Source organism: Archocentrus centrarchus, chromosome 9, assembly GCF_007364275.1.
Source record: "Archocentrus centrarchus isolate MPI-CPG fArcCen1 chromosome 9, fArcCen1, whole genome shotgun sequence".
NCBI lineage: Eukaryota > Metazoa > Chordata > Actinopteri > Cichliformes > Cichlidae > Archocentrus > Archocentrus centrarchus.
In genome coordinates, this window is record NC_044354.1 from 20663030 (window position 1) to 20682770 (window position 19741).

Genomic DNA, 19741 nt, shown 5'->3' on the forward strand with positions numbered 1-19741 from the left:
AGCTCTTTCAAACCATTCCCCAAACCAAACAGGAAGTCAGCTATTTTGAATTAGCTGGCTAACCTAACTTGCACCATCTACTGGCTAAAAAAATCAATGAGTGGACTACAGCGTGCCCAGTGTGCAGGAAGGTACCCTCATACCTTCCTGCATCACAGAGGCTTGCATAATTTCATTTGGACTGTTCTGAGTTATGACTTTTAAACAGTGTCTTACAGTTGCATGTGTATTTTCACTGACATTGTTTGATCTATCTATCTATCGGCCCTGCTTTGTAAGTGAAACTTTTAAATCTCAACTGAGCTCTGATGCTGGCACAATGCAGTACGCCATCATAACATCATGCAGCAGCACCTGAGCTTCTCCCCCACATGGAGGAAATAATGCTAATAAGGTGATTCAGAACCTCAGAAACTGCTGCACCCTGTTAATTTAAACTGAATATATTTATTTGCACAGAAAGGTTTGTTTCACTTCACTTTTCAGCTTGTATGAGCAGGGGGAATGACAGCAGCTTTCACTTACTCTTGCACACATAACCCTGTAGGTTATTTAACATTAACTGAAAAATGGGAATCTATCATTGAATCAGTGGCCTGTAAAATCTACTGACTTGCCCTTAATTTGTTCTTTTTGACTTTTAAGCCGCTAGTTTGTTCTCTCTACACCATACGGGATGCTGTGTGTGTAATAGTATTTAAATACAGTGACGTGTTTCACTCAGGATTACTTAAGCTTTCATCCAACTTTAATGTGGCCTTGTTTTTATTTCTGCAACTGCTCAGGTCGCCGGTAAATGAAGGCGACCATTAGTTTTTTTTGTGTCAAAGCTGTTTCCTTAAGACCTTGTCAAAGTAATGCTGGCAGCAAGTAAAAATAAATAAATAAATAACAAGATTATGGTATGAAGCAGAGCCTCCAACCATGGATCACTGTAGAAGAAATATTCAGAATGGAAAGACTCATTTATAAACTCAGGCTGGTAGAGGCACAGTTCAATGAAAAGTGTAAAAAAAAAAAAAAAAAGGTTTGTTTTCAAGAAACAAGATGATGACAGCACCAACAATGCTGGAATACAAAGACACTGGTAAAATGGAAAATTGTAAAATAAATGTTATGCCCCGATGCTGTAACTGCAAAACAACCATAATAAAATTGAAGTTAAAATAAGCTGTTTCCTTGTATAGTTAGATGTAGTATATGACAATGACAAAAGCTGCTGGCCATTTTTATATGTTCTTATTTCCCTCCAGTATAATATCAGTTAACATTTTGACTGACAAGTCCACCGTCTTACAGGTTCTCCGTGGCTCCTGATTATCATCTAAGGACTGTGTGTCGTTGGCTGTTGTCAAGGAGCCCAGCCTTTGAGCAGCCCAAACAGAGGCACATGTATGTGTGTGTGTTTGTGTGTGTGTGTGTGTGGTTATGAGGTTATGTGGCTATGTATACTGGCTTTCTGTCACTGCTCCTTCACAGTGTACTGTGTCAGTGTCTTGAGTGACTCATGGATGAAGGTGAGGCAGAGTCTGAAGTGAGCAGAGGAGGACTAGAGTATATAAATAAGTAAAAGCTCCAAAGGATGCCTCCAAAAAGGAAAAACGACACTATAATTAAGGTTGAAGATGGTGAGAAGATACTTTTTCAATGCAACCGATTAATTGTTATATTTATTTAAGTATTTTATTTCTAAATGGTTGTATTTATGCATCTGTTCAGTTGGGATGGAAGTGGATGCTGTGTTAGACAGTGGAAGTGAAGGTAAGTAACATAGGACATTTTTTTTGCTTGCTATTTATAAAAAGAGTGAAGTAAATATGTTTATATTTGTATATTTGCTACAATGAGATGATTTGATCGACAAACTTATATAAATCCTTGGTGGTTGTGATTGTAATGTATTTTCAGCTGAAAAATATATGTATATGTGTCTCAGATGAGGCCAGAAGGAGAAATAAAACTCGAAGAGCCAAAACACAACGTAAAGCCAAACAGGTCAGTGATGATGAGGACAATGAAGAGGATGAGGATGAGGCACAGAAGAAAAGAGGACGAAAAAAGAGGAACAAGCCCCAAGACAGTGACCAAGATGATGAGGAAGACAAACGAAGTGGGAGACGCAAAAGATCCAAAGCTTCCAGGAGGAATGCTGCAAACGAGGAGAGCGATGAGGAGAGTGAAGAAGAGCGAGGTGAAAGGAAGAAAGGAGCGAGGGCCGTGTCCAAACGGGACAAAGACGACCCGAATAAGGAGAAGAAGGGAAATGCTAAGGAGAAAGATGGGGCAAATAAAGGCTCTGAGAAGGACAGGAAAAAGAAGAACGGGAAGAAGAGCAGGTACAGTATTCTCTCAGAGCTGTATTTCATCTACCTGCGCACCACATACCCATAAACTGAAATGTAGCAACATTTTAGGTGCTGGTGATATGAAGCTACTCTGTATCTGGCATAGGTTTGTGGAGACTAATGAAATGTCAGAGTATAAATTTTATGTCTCATGACAACATGAAATAATTAATGCAGGCTCACTGCCTTTCATCAAAATTAGCAACTGACAGAATTAAACTAAATCATTTTCCAGATTTTCTAGAAGTGTTTTTGTGTGAGAATGATAATCACTGAAATGTTGAGAAAGGCTGTGTCTACCTATATTTTACAAAAGAAATACACTACTGTGCAAAAGTCTCAAGCCACTCCTCATTTCTTTATATTTTACTTCCAAGGAGACAGATTTGGTGGAATTTTTAAAGTGGTCTTGGGCGATAGTTCTCTTGGCTTTCTGAAGGTCTTTGAAAAGTTTTCTTTGGACATTGGCCGCTTTTTCACTAAATTTCACACTTCGTAATGTGCAGTATAGCCTTAAAAAATCTGAGGAAACTGAACAAATGGAGGAAAAACAAAGAAGAGGAAGGCCTAAAAAATTAAAATCAGAAGAGTACCTAACAGTCGTGTCTTTAAGAAACTGGAACAAATCCAGTAAAGATGAGCTCTTGATCCTCCATGCAATATATTGCATGGTATTGCATACATTACTGAAGCAGTGTGGGATCATCTTAACAGAGATTGGAACAAAAGGCAGCCAACATCCAAAGAAGAGCTTTGAATGTCCTTCAAAAAGCCTGGAGAATTATTCCTGAAGGTTATGGTACTTTAAGAAATGACAAGAAAGCTTATTTTAAAACGCCCCCTTTGAACTTTTGAAAATGGAACCCATTAGGTTAATATGATGAACTTGTTTGAAAGCAGAGGCTTATTTACTCACCCTAAAGATATGAAGCATTCACGTTTCAAGGTATTATGGTTGGCAATATAAAAACTATTTTGCATTCACACATGATGGGAAATTGTTGCGCAATTTAAGATAGATATATGTAGACACCGTTTGATTTGATGTACAAACTGAGCACAATGGACACTCATAAAGTAGTGACTTTATGAGCTCACAAAGTAGCCACAACCTAAAGAATAACCTACTTTATCACATGTTTTGCTCTAAAGTCCCATGATTTATAAAATGAACACTGTGCTGTGTTCAGTTAGCTTTAACTCTACTGATTGAGACCACCAGTAAAGTTTTTTATTAAGGCCATAAATCCATAAGACCATAAAGTGAGAATGATGGTTATTTTCTCATAGACATGCTATCAAACAGTCTACCGACTCATGCTGTGGTGTTTTGCACTAAATACTAGCATCAGCATGCAGACATGTCTCATAGTGTAATGGCTTAACATGCTAACCTTTGATAACTGCTACTAAGCACAAATTACAGCTGAAGACAAAGTACTTTTTTTGTAGATAGTTTTCAACCAGAGTATGGAAAGCAGATCCTTGATGTTTCTCATTTTGAGGGTCAAAGAGTTTTCAAATATAAAGAAACATAAAGCAATCAAAAGTAAAACGTCTATTTGTATCTTCAAGAACTCAGATGTACTTAGCTGCTGCTCTCCATCTGTCATGTAAAAGCGTTGATGTTGAGGTGGTTGATACAGCGATGCTGCCTGATGTTTAATTTAGCTCATGTAGAACCTTCTCCAAATCATTGCAAGTGACGGCCGCTTCCCTTCGGCAGCTCCTCTTTTTCGTCGTCTTCCTCGGAATCTGATGAAGAGTCGCTGTCAGAGGGAGAGATGGCAGCCCTGAAAGAACAAGTGGAGGAGAAGAAGAAACTGATCGCTACATTAAGGAACAAACCTTGGCGGATGAAGAAGAGACTCGTACTGCTCAAGTAAAAATGAAAACTAAACACTCTGGCCAACAAGAACTCACTTCCTCTGTCTGCTTTTTGTTATAAATGTAACTCATGCTTATTACTGATGCAGTTTATTATTAATGCATTAAAATAAATGCTTGTTACTGTAGTTTAGCTCGCACACATTTTCCTTTAATGCCATGTCATTTATTATTAAATCTTGCTCACTGCTAATTTAGCTGTTCGATACTTCCAGTCATCAATGCTGCACTCTAAAACTACTTTTGATAAACACAAAGGAATGTTTTATAGGCAGGGCAAAGCATATATCTTATGAGTCTTGCTACCTATGAAAATGTTTAGATCCAGGCATTTATTCATCTATGGAAATTCCCCTTTGACACATTTGCATACATGATGATAGAGTCCTAAAAATCTTGCTGCAACACAAAGCTGGCTGTAGTTCAGCCTGTTAGATGTGTTCTGGCTTCCTAGCCAGGGCCAAGGCTTGTGTAGGTTAGTGTGTCTGTAAGGTCAGTGTGTATGTTTCTTTATGTACAGATCAGTGTATGTAAGTTTCTTTAATGGGAACATGAGAGCGGAGTCGCCTTAACTTTTTCATGAGCTTGACACTGTTTAATGCATGTTGTGGCGAACTAACCTCTTGCTTATCACATCTTCCTGCCAGTGCTCTTAACATATGCAATGTATCATCAATCAGTAAATCACCCCAAACACTTATTTGTACATCCTGTTCACACTAACTAAATCATTCATTGGCTATATAGGTCATTGCTTTCTTCTGGATGTGCATTTGTGTTCTGTCTGAAACAGGGAGGCCCAGGAGTTTGTTGAAAGATTTGAAGGTGCTCTTGGGAAAGGAAAAGGCAGGAAACTATATGCATTCAAAGTCATGATGACAAAGGTAATGTGCTCACTGTGCAAAATGTGCTGATTTATAACATGAATAATATCATTCAAGTTTGCTTCTCTGCACTCTCCCCCAGAAAATAATCAAGTTTAAGCGGGACTTTGAGAACTTCAAAACAGCATGCATACCTTGGGAGAGGAAGATAAAGGAAGTTGAAAGTTGGTGCCATGATGTCAAATAGTCACTGAGTATAAACTTACGTCCTCTAATAAGCTGCCCAAACAGTTCTAAGTCACTGTTTTCCTCATTATAGGTCATTTTGGATCATCTGTGGCATCGTACTTTATTTTTCTGAGGTGGATGTATGGTCTGAATCTGATCCTGTTTGGGTTCATGTTTGGTCTGGTGGTGCTGCCAGAGGTATTGCCTTTGTCATAATACATGCTAGCAGGTGATACCAGATGTGACAATTACTGAGCTCTCTCCTTTCTCACTTTTATGTTTATCCTCTGGATTTAGGCTCTAATGGGACTTCCCTATGGCTCCATTCCACGGAAAACTGTGCCAAGAGATGAACAGGACACAGCCATGGACTTCTCAGTGCTCTTTGAGTTTGGTGTGAGGATCTTAGCTTCATTTATCCCTTTTAATAATTTTTCCTCACTCAAGATCTGTTTCTTTATAGTGGTGTAGATAGATAAGGATTTTTTTTTTCTTTTTTGGAAAAGTCCATGGGTAACCATGAATTGCATGAGCTCCTCATCAGGTCAAAATTTCTGTAAACCTAATGGCTTTCCTCCGTTAATACAATATAAAGTACAAATAAGTTGACTGAAATGAAAATCCACACATCAGGTTTGACTCTCATTCTGAAGGAAGTAATTTTGGCACGAGGCATTTCAGTTTCTCCTATTTCACTTGGCTTGAACTCTGCTGCAGTATACATGGTAAGGCTCTTATAACTTACACGGCATTATTATATTTACATTCCACAGGAAATATAGAAAAGGGGCTACTTTGATGAATACATAATGTATGGGACATACACTTAGTGGCCACTTCATCCAGTAACCCCTGTTAGTACTGGGTTGGACCTTTTAACTTAATTCTTCATGGCTCAAATTCAACAATGTGCCGGAAACAATCCTCAGAGGTTTTGGTCCAAATTAACATGAAAGCATCACACAGTTGCTGCTGATTTGTCAGCTGCTCGTCCACAGTGCCAATCTCCTGTTTCACCACACCCCAAAGGTGCAATAATGGATTGAGATCTGGTGACTGTGGAGGTCATTTGAGTACAGTGAACTCCTTGCCATGTTCAATGATTTGAGCTTTGTGACATGGTGTGCTATCCTGCTGGAAGCAGCCATCAGAAGATGGGTACACTGTGGTGATAAAGAGATGGACATGGCCAGCAACAATACTCAGGTAGGCTGCAGTTGGTTCGAACCACATAACCACCACAAGCAGCCTGAATCATTGCTACAAAGTAAGATGGAGCCATGCTTTCATGTTGTTTCTGTGAAATTCTGACCATCTGAATGTGGCATCAGAAACCAAGACTCATCAGACCAGGTAACATTTTCCAATCTTCTAGTGAGTCCTTGCAAACTGTAGTCCCAGTTTCCTGTTTTCAGTTGACAGGAGTTGCAGCCAGTGTGGTCTTCTGCCTCAAGGTTCAACATGCTGTGTCCTCAGAGATGCTTTTCTGCACACCTTGGTTGTAGAGAGCGGTTATTTCAGTTGCCCTTCCCTTCCTTCCTTATTAGCTTGAAGCAGCTTGGCCATGCTCCTCTGACCCTCGACATGAACAAGGCATTTTCACCCAGAAAACTGCTGCTCACTTGATATTTTCTCTTTTCTCGATCATTCACGATAAACTCTAGATATGGTTGTGTGGGAAAATACCAGCAGATTACCGTCTGGCACCAATGACAATGCCACATTCAAAGTCACTTAAACCCCCTTTCTTCCCCATTCTGATGCTCGGTTTGAACTTCAGCAGCTCATCTTGACCATGTCTACATGCATAAAGGCATTGAGTGTCTGCCATGTGAGAGAGGTTAAACAGGTATAACTAATGACATGGCTGGTGAGGGTATGTCTTAAAAACATATAAAATATGAACATATTCATAAATATTCACAATGCTTTTCTGTTTTTTGTGTTTTTTTCATTTGAGCATATGCATGCCTCATTAGCATGTTAGCATTTATACCAAATCAAACACTTGGTAACCACAGCCTCAGAGATGCTTGCGTGGCTGTAGGCTGTTTTAATCAAGACTTTGATATGTTATCATAGACTAGATTAAAAAGGTGAGAAACATACCTTGTGCAGTTTCTTATGTGTGTGTATATGTGACTATTTCTTTCTATATTTCATTAACAGGGATACTGCAAGTATTCTTTTTTGTTCTATGGCTACTACAACAGCGACCGAACTACTGGCGTGCTGAAGTTCAGACTCCCTCTGTCATACCTGCTCACTGGTGTTGGAATATTTGGATACAGCCTAATGGTTGTCATTAGAACGTAGGCAAGATGCAAATGCAGGCTTTTAGATTCACACCATGTGGAAGGGGATATTTATGAGGGTTTTTCATCATTTCTCTCTGTTTATCTCTTCAGGATGGCTCGTAACGCCAACGAAGGAGGGGATGGGGCAGATGAGGGAGAGTTCACCTTCAGCTGGAAGATGTTCACCAGCTGGGACTACCTCATAGGAAACCCTGAGACTGCAGATAATAAGTACGCCTCCATAACTACCAGCTTTAAGGTTAGCAGATGTGTATTTGCCATCCCCTTCTCCATCCCCTGTAATCTTATTAAGACTGCATCCATCACTATCCACACAGCCTGGTTGTAATGCTTTTATATATTTGATAGTTAATTATAGTTTAGTCAGTGCAACAGAAAACATTATCCAGCTGTTGTCACATGCTGAACCTGGAGCCCCACTTTAAGATATGGTTAATCAACAAAACCCACTTACTGACTGGAAAGTGAGGAAAACTTTCCTCACACCATTTGCAGTGAGATTTAAACGTTTGAAAATGATATTAAATGGTGCAGCATGAAATCTGAAGAGATATTAAGTGCTTCTTTATCTGCCATTTACTTTTGTATTATCTGTGATGCAGGAATCAATTGTAGATGAACAGGAGAACCAGAAAGACGAAAACATCCATCTCCGACGTTTCCTCAGGATCCTGGCAAACCTTCTGATCCTCTGCTGTCTTGGTGGAAGTGGGTATCTCATCTACTTTGTGGTGAAACGTTCTCAGGATTTTGCTAAGATGGATCCAGCAGATCTCACATGGTTTGAAAAGAACGAGGCAGGTTTACACTGTGCACACGGTGTTTCTTTTGCAAATGAGGTTTCAGACACAAGGAGTGATGTAGTAGTAAATGAGTCATTTCTCTCTCTCTTCCATTGTGTCAGGTGGAGTTTGTGATGTCTCTGCTGGGACTAGTGTGTCCTCCACTGTTTGAAACCATCGCAGAGCTGGAAGATTATCACCCTCGTATTGCCCTAAAGTGGCAACTGGGGCGAATTTTTGCCCTCTTCCTGGGAAACCTTTACACCTTCCTCTTTGCTCTCTTTGATGAAGTTACTGGCAAGGTATGGTTAATGCACATGTATGTGTTTGTTGCTGTTGCTGAGCTTGTTTGCTACAGTTGCATATATTTGTGCTCAGTTTTTATGTAAAGTTGATGGGGTTTTTTTACACTTACAGAGGGCAGAAGATAGATAACAGGGGGTTTGCAGGTATTTAGCTATCAGAATGTAACAAAATCCACTTTGGCAACTTCAGGCCCCACTTAGTATAGTGTATCTCACCAACTGGTTGTATTTTCACTGGTATAGGACTTTTAATTTAAGTCTAAACCAGAAAGTGAACAGTTCTTACCAATTACCAATGACTCCTTTAAACCGTGTCTGTAAACTATTTCTGTCTGTATGAAATACACTACATATTTACATACATCCATAATACTTACTCCTAATTTTTTTTATACATTCAATGTTTTTCAGTTGGAGACTGAGAAGTCGCTCAAGAATGCCACTGATTGGGCATTGAATGAGTACTATGCCAACTACAGCGCCCACTTCAACACGACAGATGTGCCTCAACCAATCGTGCACCCAGCAGACGTTGTCAGAGGACCCTGTTGGGAGACTGCAGTGGGAATAGTTAGTAGAGGCTTAATATATTCTTATCTAACAGTGTTCGTGCCAACAAATTACAGAGTACAAAGTATTGCATTACAATAATGCAGTACTATAATGGGCAGATAGAAAATAAATCATCAAATGTGCCTTTTCATCTGTGCTCGTGCTGGGATGTGTGCAACGTTGTACAGTTTTGGAAGCGTGCATATACTGTATGATGTGTGATCATAAAGGAACAAAAAAAAAAGTGGTCAAAAAAAATAAAAAATGTACCCAATTTAGATTTTCTCTTAAGATTATCGTCACGTGCGCCTCTGGGCCGCTTTCAGCTGCTAGTTTTAAACCGCTCTGTGTGCCGGATCTCCTCCAGCGTGTCGAAGCAACTGTTTTCCCAGCTTGAAATTTACAAGGGGCATAGACAACATCACAGTTCTCTCTTTTGTTTATTTGTTTATTTCGCTCTGCAGGAATTTGTGAAGCTTATTGTGTCAGATGTGGAGGTGACCTATTTGACTATATTGATCGGTGACTTTGCGCGGGCTCTCCTTGTCCGCTTCCTCAACTACTGCTGGTGCTGGGACCTGGAGGCTGGATTTGTGAGTACTTGTACTTGTGTGTCAGTGGGTCTCAGTAGGTCACGGTCTCCCTAAAGCATATGGTTGCTTTAGCTTGTTTGACTAAAATAGTAAAGAATTTTCTTACACATTTGTCCTGCTTATCAGCAGTGCTAACAGAGCACAGGCCTTGCCAGGTCACAAAACTGATCATCACTTAATTGTCCAATTACTTTTGAGCCCCTGAAAATGGGGGACTTGTATAAAAATGGCTACAATTTTTTAACAGTTAACTCAATACTTTTTTTTTTAAATGAATTAAAATTGAAGGTCTGCACTTCAGCCACATCTTGATTGTTTGATTTCACATAATCCACGGTGGTGTACAGAGGCAAAACTGACAACAACAACAACAACAACAACAAAACCATACAGTTGTCCAAATACTTAGGGACCTAATTGTATGTAAGTCTAACATTTGCACCATATATACAGTGTATCACAAAAGTGAGTACACCCCTCACATGTCTGCATATATTTAAGTATATCTTTTCATGGGACAACACTGACAAAATGACACTTTAACACAATGAAAATTAGTCTGTGTGCAGCTTATATAACAGTCTTCATGTAGCGCAACAATTCCTCTTTTAAGATCCTCAGAGAGTTCTTTGCCATGAGGTGCCATGTTGGAACTTTCAGTGACCAGTATGAGAGAGTGTGAGAGCTGTGCTACAAAATTGAACACACCTGCTCCCGATGCACACCTGAGACCTAGTAACACTAATGAGTCACATGACATTTTGGAGGGGAAACAGGCAGTGCTCAATTTGGACATTTACAGGTGTAGTCTCTTATGGGTGTACTCACTTTCGTTGCCGCTAGTTTAGACATTAATGGCTGTATATTGAGTTATTTTGAGGGAAGAATCAATTTACACTGTTATATAAGCTGCACACAGACTACTTTTCATTGTGTCAAAGTGTCATTTTGTCAGTGTTGTCCCATGAAAAGATATACTTAAATATCTGCAGAAATGTGAGGGGTGTACTCACTTTTGTGATACATTGTATATCTGGAGTCAGGTCACTGCATGGGAATTTGAAGTGGCTGTGTCAGTTTAATTAGTGGTTATGTCATTATATGGCAGACTGTCCACTTTAATTCAAGGGGTTCAACAGCACAGTTCATACCGCATCTAAGTCAACCTGATACTATGCAATGACATCTGGCAAGACAGGCGAGCCCGAACATCGAGTGAAACAGGAAACTGCAATGAGCACTTAATTACAGACACACACACACACACACCACACACACACACACACACACACACACACACACACACACACACACACACACACACACACACACACACACACACACACAAAGTGTACTGAAATGTTGTTTAATTATTTCAGGAGAACATGCTAATCATGTTGTTGTGTTTATTCCAGCCATCATATGCAGAGTTTGACATCAGTGGGAATGTGCTAGGACTTATCTTCAATCAAGGAATGATATGGTGAATGACTCCATGGCTGAGTTCATTTTCCGACTCCTTCTGCTTTACCAGCGATTCTCTAATGAGATGAATGGCTCAGTAATAAGCTTCTGTCTGCTGAAAGATGGCTCGTGTTTCTCTTTTGTCTTCGATGTGCCTATCATTAACACAACAGTCACAAAATCTCTAACAGCGCTAATTAGAATACTCAGTAGTTGATTAAGATGAAATTGAAATTGTGATCCTTTAAAAAAAAAAAAACATTACCAAATTTGCTGTTTTCCTCAGGATGGGAGCCTTCTATGCTCCAGGTCTGGTGGGTCTGAATGTGCTGCGTCTCCTGACCTCTATGTACTATCAGTGCTGGGCAGTGATGGCCTGTAATGTTCCTCATCAGCGAGTTTTCAAGGCATCAAGGTCCAACAACTTCTACATGGGCCTGCTGCTCCTTGTGCTCTTCCTTAGCCTGCTTCCCGTTGTTTACACTATAATGACCCTGCCCCCGTCCTTTGACTGTGGGCCATTCAGGTCAGTGGGAGATAAAGATGAGAGAACTGAGATGGTGCATGAAATATCAAGTAATATTATGAAATTTTTTTTCTGCAGGTTAAAAGTTTTATAGAGTCGGCATAAAGAATTAATATAAAAAAATTTTCATCTGCAGTGCTTTGGCAGGTCACTCAAGCATGTTGATGCATACGTGTGTGTATTCTTTTTTTTGTTTTCTTTGAATCCAAGGATTAGTAACAATAAGCACGTTTTCCCTCAGTGGTCAGGAGAGGATGTATGATGTGGTTATGGAGACCATAGAGCAGGATTTGCCAGCCTTCATAGGGAACATTTTTACATATGCCACCAATCCTGGACTCATCATGCCTGCTGTCCTCCTCATGGTGTAAGTATAACTTAAATATTAAGTCAAATATTGTTTGAGCAACGCTAATTTATTTAAAGTTGCTTACATAAACTTGTTATTCTGAAAAACAAATGGAAAGAAATGAATTAACTCTCTCAGTGAGTACTGGTTAGTACTGGTAATGTGGTGACGTTAGTGGTGACTGGAGGGTTGTCTTGGTTGAGGATGTGGCCTCTGTTGAATGTGCTTGTCAGATGCTTGCCCAGTGAGCATTGGGATGTGGGGAATTTTGAGGCTGGATCAGAGCCTTATGCTCTTCAGGTTCTTCAGTTGTTCCTGATTTTTGTGGTGTGGCAGATCGCACTGTCCTAATGGGGGGCATTGCTTTTTGCGTGGTGGTTCAAGTATATAAACCAACATTTTTTACAGCTAACATACATGTCTTGTCTCAGTAAACTGAGGACAAAAAAATTGCTTGGGTCAGCTGACAGGTCTGGTTTCTGTAAATGTGCTCCTGAAGAAAGGGCCAGCTTTAATCTTCAATGGGTGAACAATTTAATCCACCAATAAAAGAGTTGTACTGTCCTGTGGAAGTTTTTCTTTTCTTTTTTCCCCCCCTTATTGCAGCTCTTCATGAGGAAAGCTCATGCTTGCAGATATTTTATGGTAGTCTTCAAGCATTTTAGGTACAAACATCTCTATTTTGCTGTTTTGCCAATTCGGAATTCTTCTTACAGGCAACAAGTTTTCAGTTTCTCTGCAGATAAACCCAACCTCTGGCTGGGTATTGAATTTTCCATTCTTTAATTTGTTTTTGTGGACTACCCTGTGGTATCCACTACAGTGGATACTTTTGGCTGTTTCCCATAAGCATATAGCTGGATTGTGCTCTGGGGTGGTATATCTTAGCAGGCAGCTTAAGTTTCAGCAAGCTTCATCAACATCTTTTCCAGTGTATTGGCCTTTTACTTGCTGATCCCAAATTTCTTGGCATGAAAACCACTTCACTGACAGTGTTTTGTTTCCACTCTGACATTATCACATTACATTTGAGCAGATAAGCTACCTGTGCAGCTTATAAATTTAGCAACAGGTCCTTTAAACATGTAACTAATGAAGCTAAGTAAATTAGGGGCTCAGACACGTAATGGCACCTGGGTAAAATGTAAAATTGCCTAAAATTTCCATGATCAGCGCATGTAGTTACACACAGAGAAAACATAAAATTTGATCTATCACTGTGTCCAAAGCCTGACTGTGATCCAAGCTGTCTACAATGGCTTTTACGCACAGTGAAAGACTTATACTGTGTAACAGGTTGGCCATCTACTACCTAAACACAGTGTCAAAGGGATACCAACAAGCAAACCTGGACCTTAAAAAGAAGATGCAAATGGTCAGTATGAATGTCTCTTGATTTCCCTTCCCCCCTCAAAAGTTTAAGATTGAGTCAAATGACTGTGTGGTTCATTGGTCGTCACTTTAGGCTCGAGACGAGGAGAAGAACCGCAGGAACAACAAGGACAGCACCAATCAAGTGATGAAAGACTTAGAGGACCTGCTGCCAAATAAATCTTTAATACCACCTCCCACCAAAGAAGAGCCACCTTCTGGTACACTCACATACATGCTTAGTTGCATACAGAATGGGGCAATTTGCACTCTGCTGACATGACCACTTTTTCCTACTCTCTCTCTTTAGATGTTGTAATTGAGAAGGGAAGCAAGTCTACCAAAATGAAGCCAGGTTCAGCAGGGAAAGGGGTCAACCTACAGAAGGAGGTGTCACTGGCTGCCCCAAACCCCAGAGGGCCAGTGACCCATGCTCCTCGGCCACGGGGTGGGGCACCTGGAAATGCCAGGGGCCCTCAACCTGGGCCTGGCAGAGGCAGAGGTCGGGGGCACCTCTGAGGACATAAGAAGCGTGATTCACGAACCAGACAGCATAAAAAGCTCACTACAGTTACAGGTGTCTGTCAGCTCGTCTGCACCAGTCACATATGGAGCATGTGACTGGAATAACTTTGTTGTTTGATGTAATCATAACTTGAAAAATATGAACAGTTGTTAAATCAGATGAACACAAATTTTATTGCACTATTTTTCTTAAGGATTTTATTGTATAATTGAAAAGCATTTAAATTAGTATTTTCAACATGCCAGTTGAGTCCTCAGTTATTCCTAGCACTGGGAAAAGTGTAATTATTGCAGTGAGACTGTTAAAAGATACATAAATTATGTTTTATCTGCGTCAGTAGGATTACAACAGCATAAATGTTAACAAAAGCTAGCTTATAACTCAAGGACTTTTTCCTGTTCACTGCAATGAAATCAGTGTTCACTGGTTATCAATTAGTCATCTCTATTGATAACCAGTGAACACTGGTTATCAATAGAGATGACTAATTTCATGTAGAAATCCCTGTACATAGTGTGTGAACCGTCTTTCTATTTTTTGCATGACATGTATTAAAAAGTTTAATTTATGGAAAATTGCCATTTAAGGGGTAACTAAACTATGAAACGCACAAGAGACAACACTATAAATAACACACTGCTCACAAATCTGTACACTAGAGGAACAAAATAGATAAAAGTCATGTAATCCTGGCAGTATACAATGAAAATGAAATGTCTGAGCACACACTGGAATAAATATTAATAAAGTGGCTACAAAAAAATGCAGGTGCAACATGATCTAATGATCTGACACAGGCTGACAGTTTTAACATGAGGAAAAAGTTAGTCTGACAGCATCACAAGCTCCTCTGTGAGATTCTGATGGTGACTGCCTTGACCTCAGTGTACTCCTGCAGTGCATATTCCCCCCTAAAATAAAAAAAAGCACCACTGATTATGAAGGGACAACGTGCTCCACACATTACAGTTTAACATTCAAGTTGCAATGTATTGTCGTAAAGTGTTAAAGCAATGATTACATAGCTGTTTGGTGGCCATTAATGCAGCAATTGTAACGGGTCATTTCCTTAGATTATAAAATGGTCTCACTCACAGTTCTCTCCCATTCCCAGACATCTTGAAGCCACCAAATGGACACTGCACATTCATGGCATTGTAGCAGTTCACCCTAGAAATAAAAGCATCTTTACTTTCACCTTATTACCTAAAAACGGCATACACTAGTTGGAATATTCCAAAGTTTAATGTGACTTTAAGTGAGGGTTCTGTGATCATGTGCTGTGCAGAGGACATGATCCATACCAGACCATGCCAGCTTGCAGAGCAGAGGAGACTGTAAGGGCTTTGTTGATGTCATTAGTGAAGACTCCTGCTGCCAACCCGTACTGTGTGGCATTGGCTCTCTGGATGACTTCACTGATGCTATGGAAACACATAATCTGCTGCACTGGGCCAAATATCTGCAAGAGTATGGTAGGAAAATGTTACAAGAGGTGAAAACCCAGAAGAATGGTGCGGTAGACACAGAGCACATATGCCCCATCAGGTGTGGGTGCGAGTACCTCTTCTTTAGCAATACGCATATGGTCTCTGACATTTGAGAACACGGTGGGTTGGATGAAAAGTCCCTGCTGACCCCATGGAGAGCCACCACACTCCAGCGTTGCACCCTCTCTCTTCCCGCTTTCTATTAGCTCCATTATCTTATCAAACTGCTTCTGGTCAATCTGCAGAAAAAAAATAAACAGAAGCTCATACTAGTTTGACCTGTTAGATGGTGTAACATCAGCCAAATAAAAGGTAGTGACAGTATACCTGAGGTCCCTGATCCACCCCTGGTAAGAGTGGGTTTCCCAGGACTTTGGACCTGGCTTTCTCCACACTGCGGCGGACAAACTCCTCGTAGATCGGTTCCTCTACAAATACCCTGGATCCCGCCAGACAGCACTGGCCATGATTAAAGAACAGACCACTATGGGCCTGCTCCACTGCATACTCTACTGCAAGACATATACACATAAAAGCTACTTTTAGCTGCTCCCTTATTTACAAGGGGCCACCACAGCACGTAGCTCCTTCTGTTTGAGGTTTGATTTGGCAGACCATGTGTGTGTGTGTGTGTGTGTGTAAACCACTATACATAAAATGTCTAACAGATTATAAAGAATAACCTCAGTTTGCTACAAGTCTCCTTTAATACTGATTAAATGTTTTGACCAGTATTTGCATTTTAAGATAGTTTTTTTTTGTTTGTTTAGGAATTTTAATACATCCTGCCCTCATCAAAATAATGCAGGCCCCAAAATGAAAATCACTGCATGGTTAGACATACAAAGACATACAAGAATATAACATTCAAAAACATGAATGTAAAATAATCAGGAAAAAAAGTCAAACTCACAGTCACAGTCTGCAAAGACAATATTTGGGTTTTTTCCACCGAGTTCTAGTGTAACTCTCTTCAGGTTGCTTTCACCTGCAGCCTTCTGGATGAGTTTCCCAACCTTGGAACCAATGGCAACAATGTGAGATGCACAGTTACAGTAAAGGAGTTCATTTAAATATGAATAAAATGCACCAAAACAGAACAGAGGAGGCAGTTTACACAGAGACACTGAACTGGGATTTATACTAACAGCAGTAGATCCAGTAAAGGCTACTTTGTCTACATCCATGTGGTAAGAAATGGCACAGCCTGCTGTCTGACCATAACCAGGTACCACGTTCACCACTCCTGGAGGAAACCCAGCCTGAACACAGAGAGTTGAAAAGAGAAATAAACTCACACTAGTTTTTGCACTTTTACAGCCACATAGGTCTTGACATGTCCTAAATACAGGTATATAAATATATAAATATGAGCCTAACTACCTCTTTGATGAGTGCAGCCAAATGCAGAGCTGATAAAGGGGTCTGTTCGGCCGGCTTGATGACCACAGTGTTCCCACAGCACAGAGCAGGAGCGATCTTCCACACGAACATCATCAGCGGGAAGTTCCACTGAATGCCAAAATGCAACATCAAATTTCAGGTTTCACCTCAAAATTGTTTGTTTAAGAGCACTTATGTGATGATGAGTGTGACACAACTAGAGCCACTCATCACTCACAGCTGACTGAACGCAAACACAAACCTAGTGAAAACTTGGTGACATAACAGTTTAGTGTTTGCCCTCCTGTAGTGTTTTTGTCCACTTACAGGAATGATCTGGCCACATACTCCGATGGGCTCATGCCGCGTGTACGTAAAGTAGTCGCCGTCTAAAAAGAACCCCCCATACAGTTAATTTATTATATATACTGAATGCATTCTGGCTTTTATTGTGCTGACAGTTTCAAACAAGGAAATATCTGCAATCTTAAATCTATTTATCAAACAAAAAACAAATTTAACTCACCTACGGGGATGGTTTTTCCATGAATCTTGTCTGCCCAGCCGCTGTAATATCTCAAGGTCTTGATTGTAGCCATCAGATCTACAAAATATGCCATCAGGAACACCTTGCCACAGTTTAGAGCCTCTAGTGTCTGGAAAGAAAAAAACAAAAAACAAAAAAACAAAGCACAAAGACACAATTGCAGCATAACAAAACAGTTATGATGTTTCGTGAAGCATCATTTATACATGATTTATTTCAGGAATGCTTGTTTCTCACTGCTAGCAAGAGTCGGTCTCTCTCCACTAAATCAGCAAGTCTGTTAAGTAAGACGCCTCGCTCTGAGGCATCAATAGATCGCCACGGTGATCCCATCTGGAAAGCAGCTCTGGCACTCCTCACCGCCTTGTCTACGTCTTCCTGTGAGTGGTACAATTTAAGGAGGTTGTCACCACAATCAAACCAGATTAAGTATATGTATTTACTTGAAAAATTTGCTTCAAGGGGATTCACAATCTGTACAGGATATGATAAGAAAAAGAACTGTGGTGGTATGTGGGAATTATTTGTACTCTCAATGTAAGTCATTATAACTTTCTATCACCATTAAACCCACATTCTTGCTAGTACAGCCAAGAGCACATCTAACTTGCTAGTTATATATAAAATACTCACAGAGTCAGCCTCCTCCACTTCACACAGCAGCTCCCCGGTGGTGGGATTATACACAGGAATCTTTCGGCCACTGCATGAGTCATGCCACTCATTACTGATGAACAACTGAGAGTGAAAGAGACACAGAACAAGGTTCTTCGAATATATGTTTTCCTTCAAGTGGTAACTCTCCCTCACCTGTTGCCTAGACACTTCTAAGCACATGTTGCAGGATATCATCTCTGGATGCTGCTTCAGGTCATTACTGCATCCTACCTGACCGGGAAGTATTCCCCACATTCAATTTGATTGATCTAACACATTTCCATCCACTGCTAATTATAAGTAGAAACACCAGTTTCAGTTTGGAAACCATAAATGATAAATCAGTGGCACACAATGCCATAATAGAAGGCAGCTATGACATTGTGTAACCATACTTTGGTTACACAAAAGTTTAGGAACAGAGAAATCTGTACTAGGAAAAGGTTCAGCTGTTGATCAGTAGATGCTTTTATTTGCTTGTCGACTTCTTGATTTGCAGCTTACCTTGGTGTAAATAATGGGGGGGTTTGCAACCGGAGTGGGCAGAGCATTTATCTCTGATCCATCTGCAAACTGGGAATTGCGGTCCTGGTTTGGACCACGATGGTTGAACCCAGTACCAGACTGATGTTCATAGCCATTGCCTGACTGGGAGCTAAAGCTGTAATGCTTTCTCTCTGAAAAGACACAAATGGAACACAAAGTTATTCAGACACACACACACACTCACACGATCATGAAAGCTAACATTCGGGTCACTGAGTGAGGATAGTAACCCCGTGCACAAGACTATCCCAACCCAGTGGAGTAAACAGAAACTGTGCCAAATTAGTTATTGGCATTGTCAGCTTTTTTAAACTGGACGGTCAAGGGTCATGACTGGCACTGTAATGGCGTGCTGGCTCAGAAGAGTGGACAGGACCTTATTTGATCTCAGAGAATCAGAGACCATCAAGTGCTGTGCCGGGGCAACATACAACCACAGGCACATGTCATCATATTTGCTGAAAAACCTCAAAGCTTTGCTCATGCATGAGCTCAGTTCTAAGAAACAAAAGAATAAAAGATTCAAATGAGGCATTTTGCATTTCTGTAATAGAGAAACAACAGTTTGAATATGTTACTATGTCACTTCTATAAGCCAGACAATAAATCATGCATAAATTATGTATCTTTAATGTGGCATATTTTTAACTTTTGCTCTGACAAACTGACGTTTTTTTTTTGTTTGGTTTTTATTAAAGTCTATTGAATATTTGACTTTTGAACATTTGCGCTGTCACGTGACAAAATAAAACGCTTCAATATTAACTGCAATATTGGGAACAAGTATTCTGATTAAATAAAATAATTAAAAAATATATATAGCTGGTCTTTTACTAACACTAGAAAACGCAGACTATTGTGAGGTTGTATTAAGTAAATATAAAAAGTCGTGCTACCTGCGGCTGATGCTGATGAGGTCCCTCCACACTGGTTTTCCACACCAGCCGCGGGCATGTTGCAGCCGCTCTCTCCTTCCTCTCAGACCGGACCCTTTATATACTTTCAGCTCTCTGCGCCAGAAAGCAGAAATATGCAGCATTGCACAGTG

The 19741-nt window shown here is 40.2% G+C and overlaps 2 protein-coding genes across 2 annotated transcripts; one reads left to right on the plus strand and one right to left on the minus strand.

The window, feature by feature from the left end:
* The first annotated feature begins 1582 nt into the window (after positions 1-1582).
* On the plus strand, positions 1583-14063 carry tmc2b (transmembrane channel-like 2b). The gene is made up of 20 exons (XM_030738242.1): positions 1583-1628; positions 1720-1761; positions 1937-2336; positions 4072-4227; positions 5026-5116; positions 5199-5280; positions 5376-5482; positions 5582-5680; positions 7454-7596; positions 7693-7840; positions 8205-8399; positions 8507-8686; positions 9101-9259; positions 9706-9834; positions 11250-11317; positions 11585-11824; positions 12066-12191; positions 13470-13548; positions 13639-13765; positions 13855-14063. Exons 1-20 carry the CDS (start codon positions 1583-1585, stop codon positions 14061-14063), a joined length of 2826 nt encoding a protein of 941 aa, XP_030594102.1.
* A 515-nt stretch (positions 14064-14578) lies between these two features.
* On the minus strand, positions 14579-19741 carry LOC115785490 (retinal dehydrogenase 1). The gene is made up of 14 exons (XM_030737178.1): positions 19590-19741; positions 18652-18824; positions 18124-18228; positions 17728-17868; positions 17470-17599; positions 17271-17332; positions 16944-17072; positions 16709-16822; positions 16474-16576; positions 15888-16072; positions 15635-15799; positions 15375-15532; positions 15166-15240; positions 14579-14981 (listed from the first exon to the last, which is right to left on the minus strand). The coding sequence occupies exons 1-14, from the start codon at positions 19645-19647 to the stop codon at positions 14909-14911; spliced, it is 1671 nt and encodes a 556-aa protein (XP_030593038.1). The 5' UTR covers positions 19648-19741; the 3' UTR covers positions 14579-14908.

Bases quoted from the DNA above. Each gene is read 5' to 3' on its own strand.
- tmc2b (XM_030738242.1), top strand. From the start codon at position 1,583: ATGCCTCCAAAAAGGAAAAACGACACTATAATTAAGGTTGAAGATG. The intron at 1,762-1,936 runs GTAAGTAACATA...TATGTGTCTCAG, and splicing joins GTTAGACAGTGGAAGTGAAG to ATGAGGCCAGAAGGAGAAAT. The intron at 13,766-13,854 runs GTACACTCACAT...CTCTCTCTTTAG, and splicing joins CAAAGAAGAGCCACCTTCTG to ATGTTGTAATTGAGAAGGGA.
- LOC115785490 (XM_030737178.1), bottom strand. From the start codon at position 19,647: ATGCCCGCGGCTGGTGTGGAAAACCAGTGTGGAGGGACCTCATCAGCA. The intron at 17,869-18,123 runs GTGAGTATTTTA...TACCACTCACAG, and splicing joins AAGTGGAGGAGGCTGACTCT to GAAGACGTAGACAAGGCGGT. The intron at 15,241-15,374 runs GTATGGATCATG...TTTTATTTCTAG, and splicing joins CTGCAAGCTGGCATGGTCTG to GGTGAACTGCTACAATGCCA.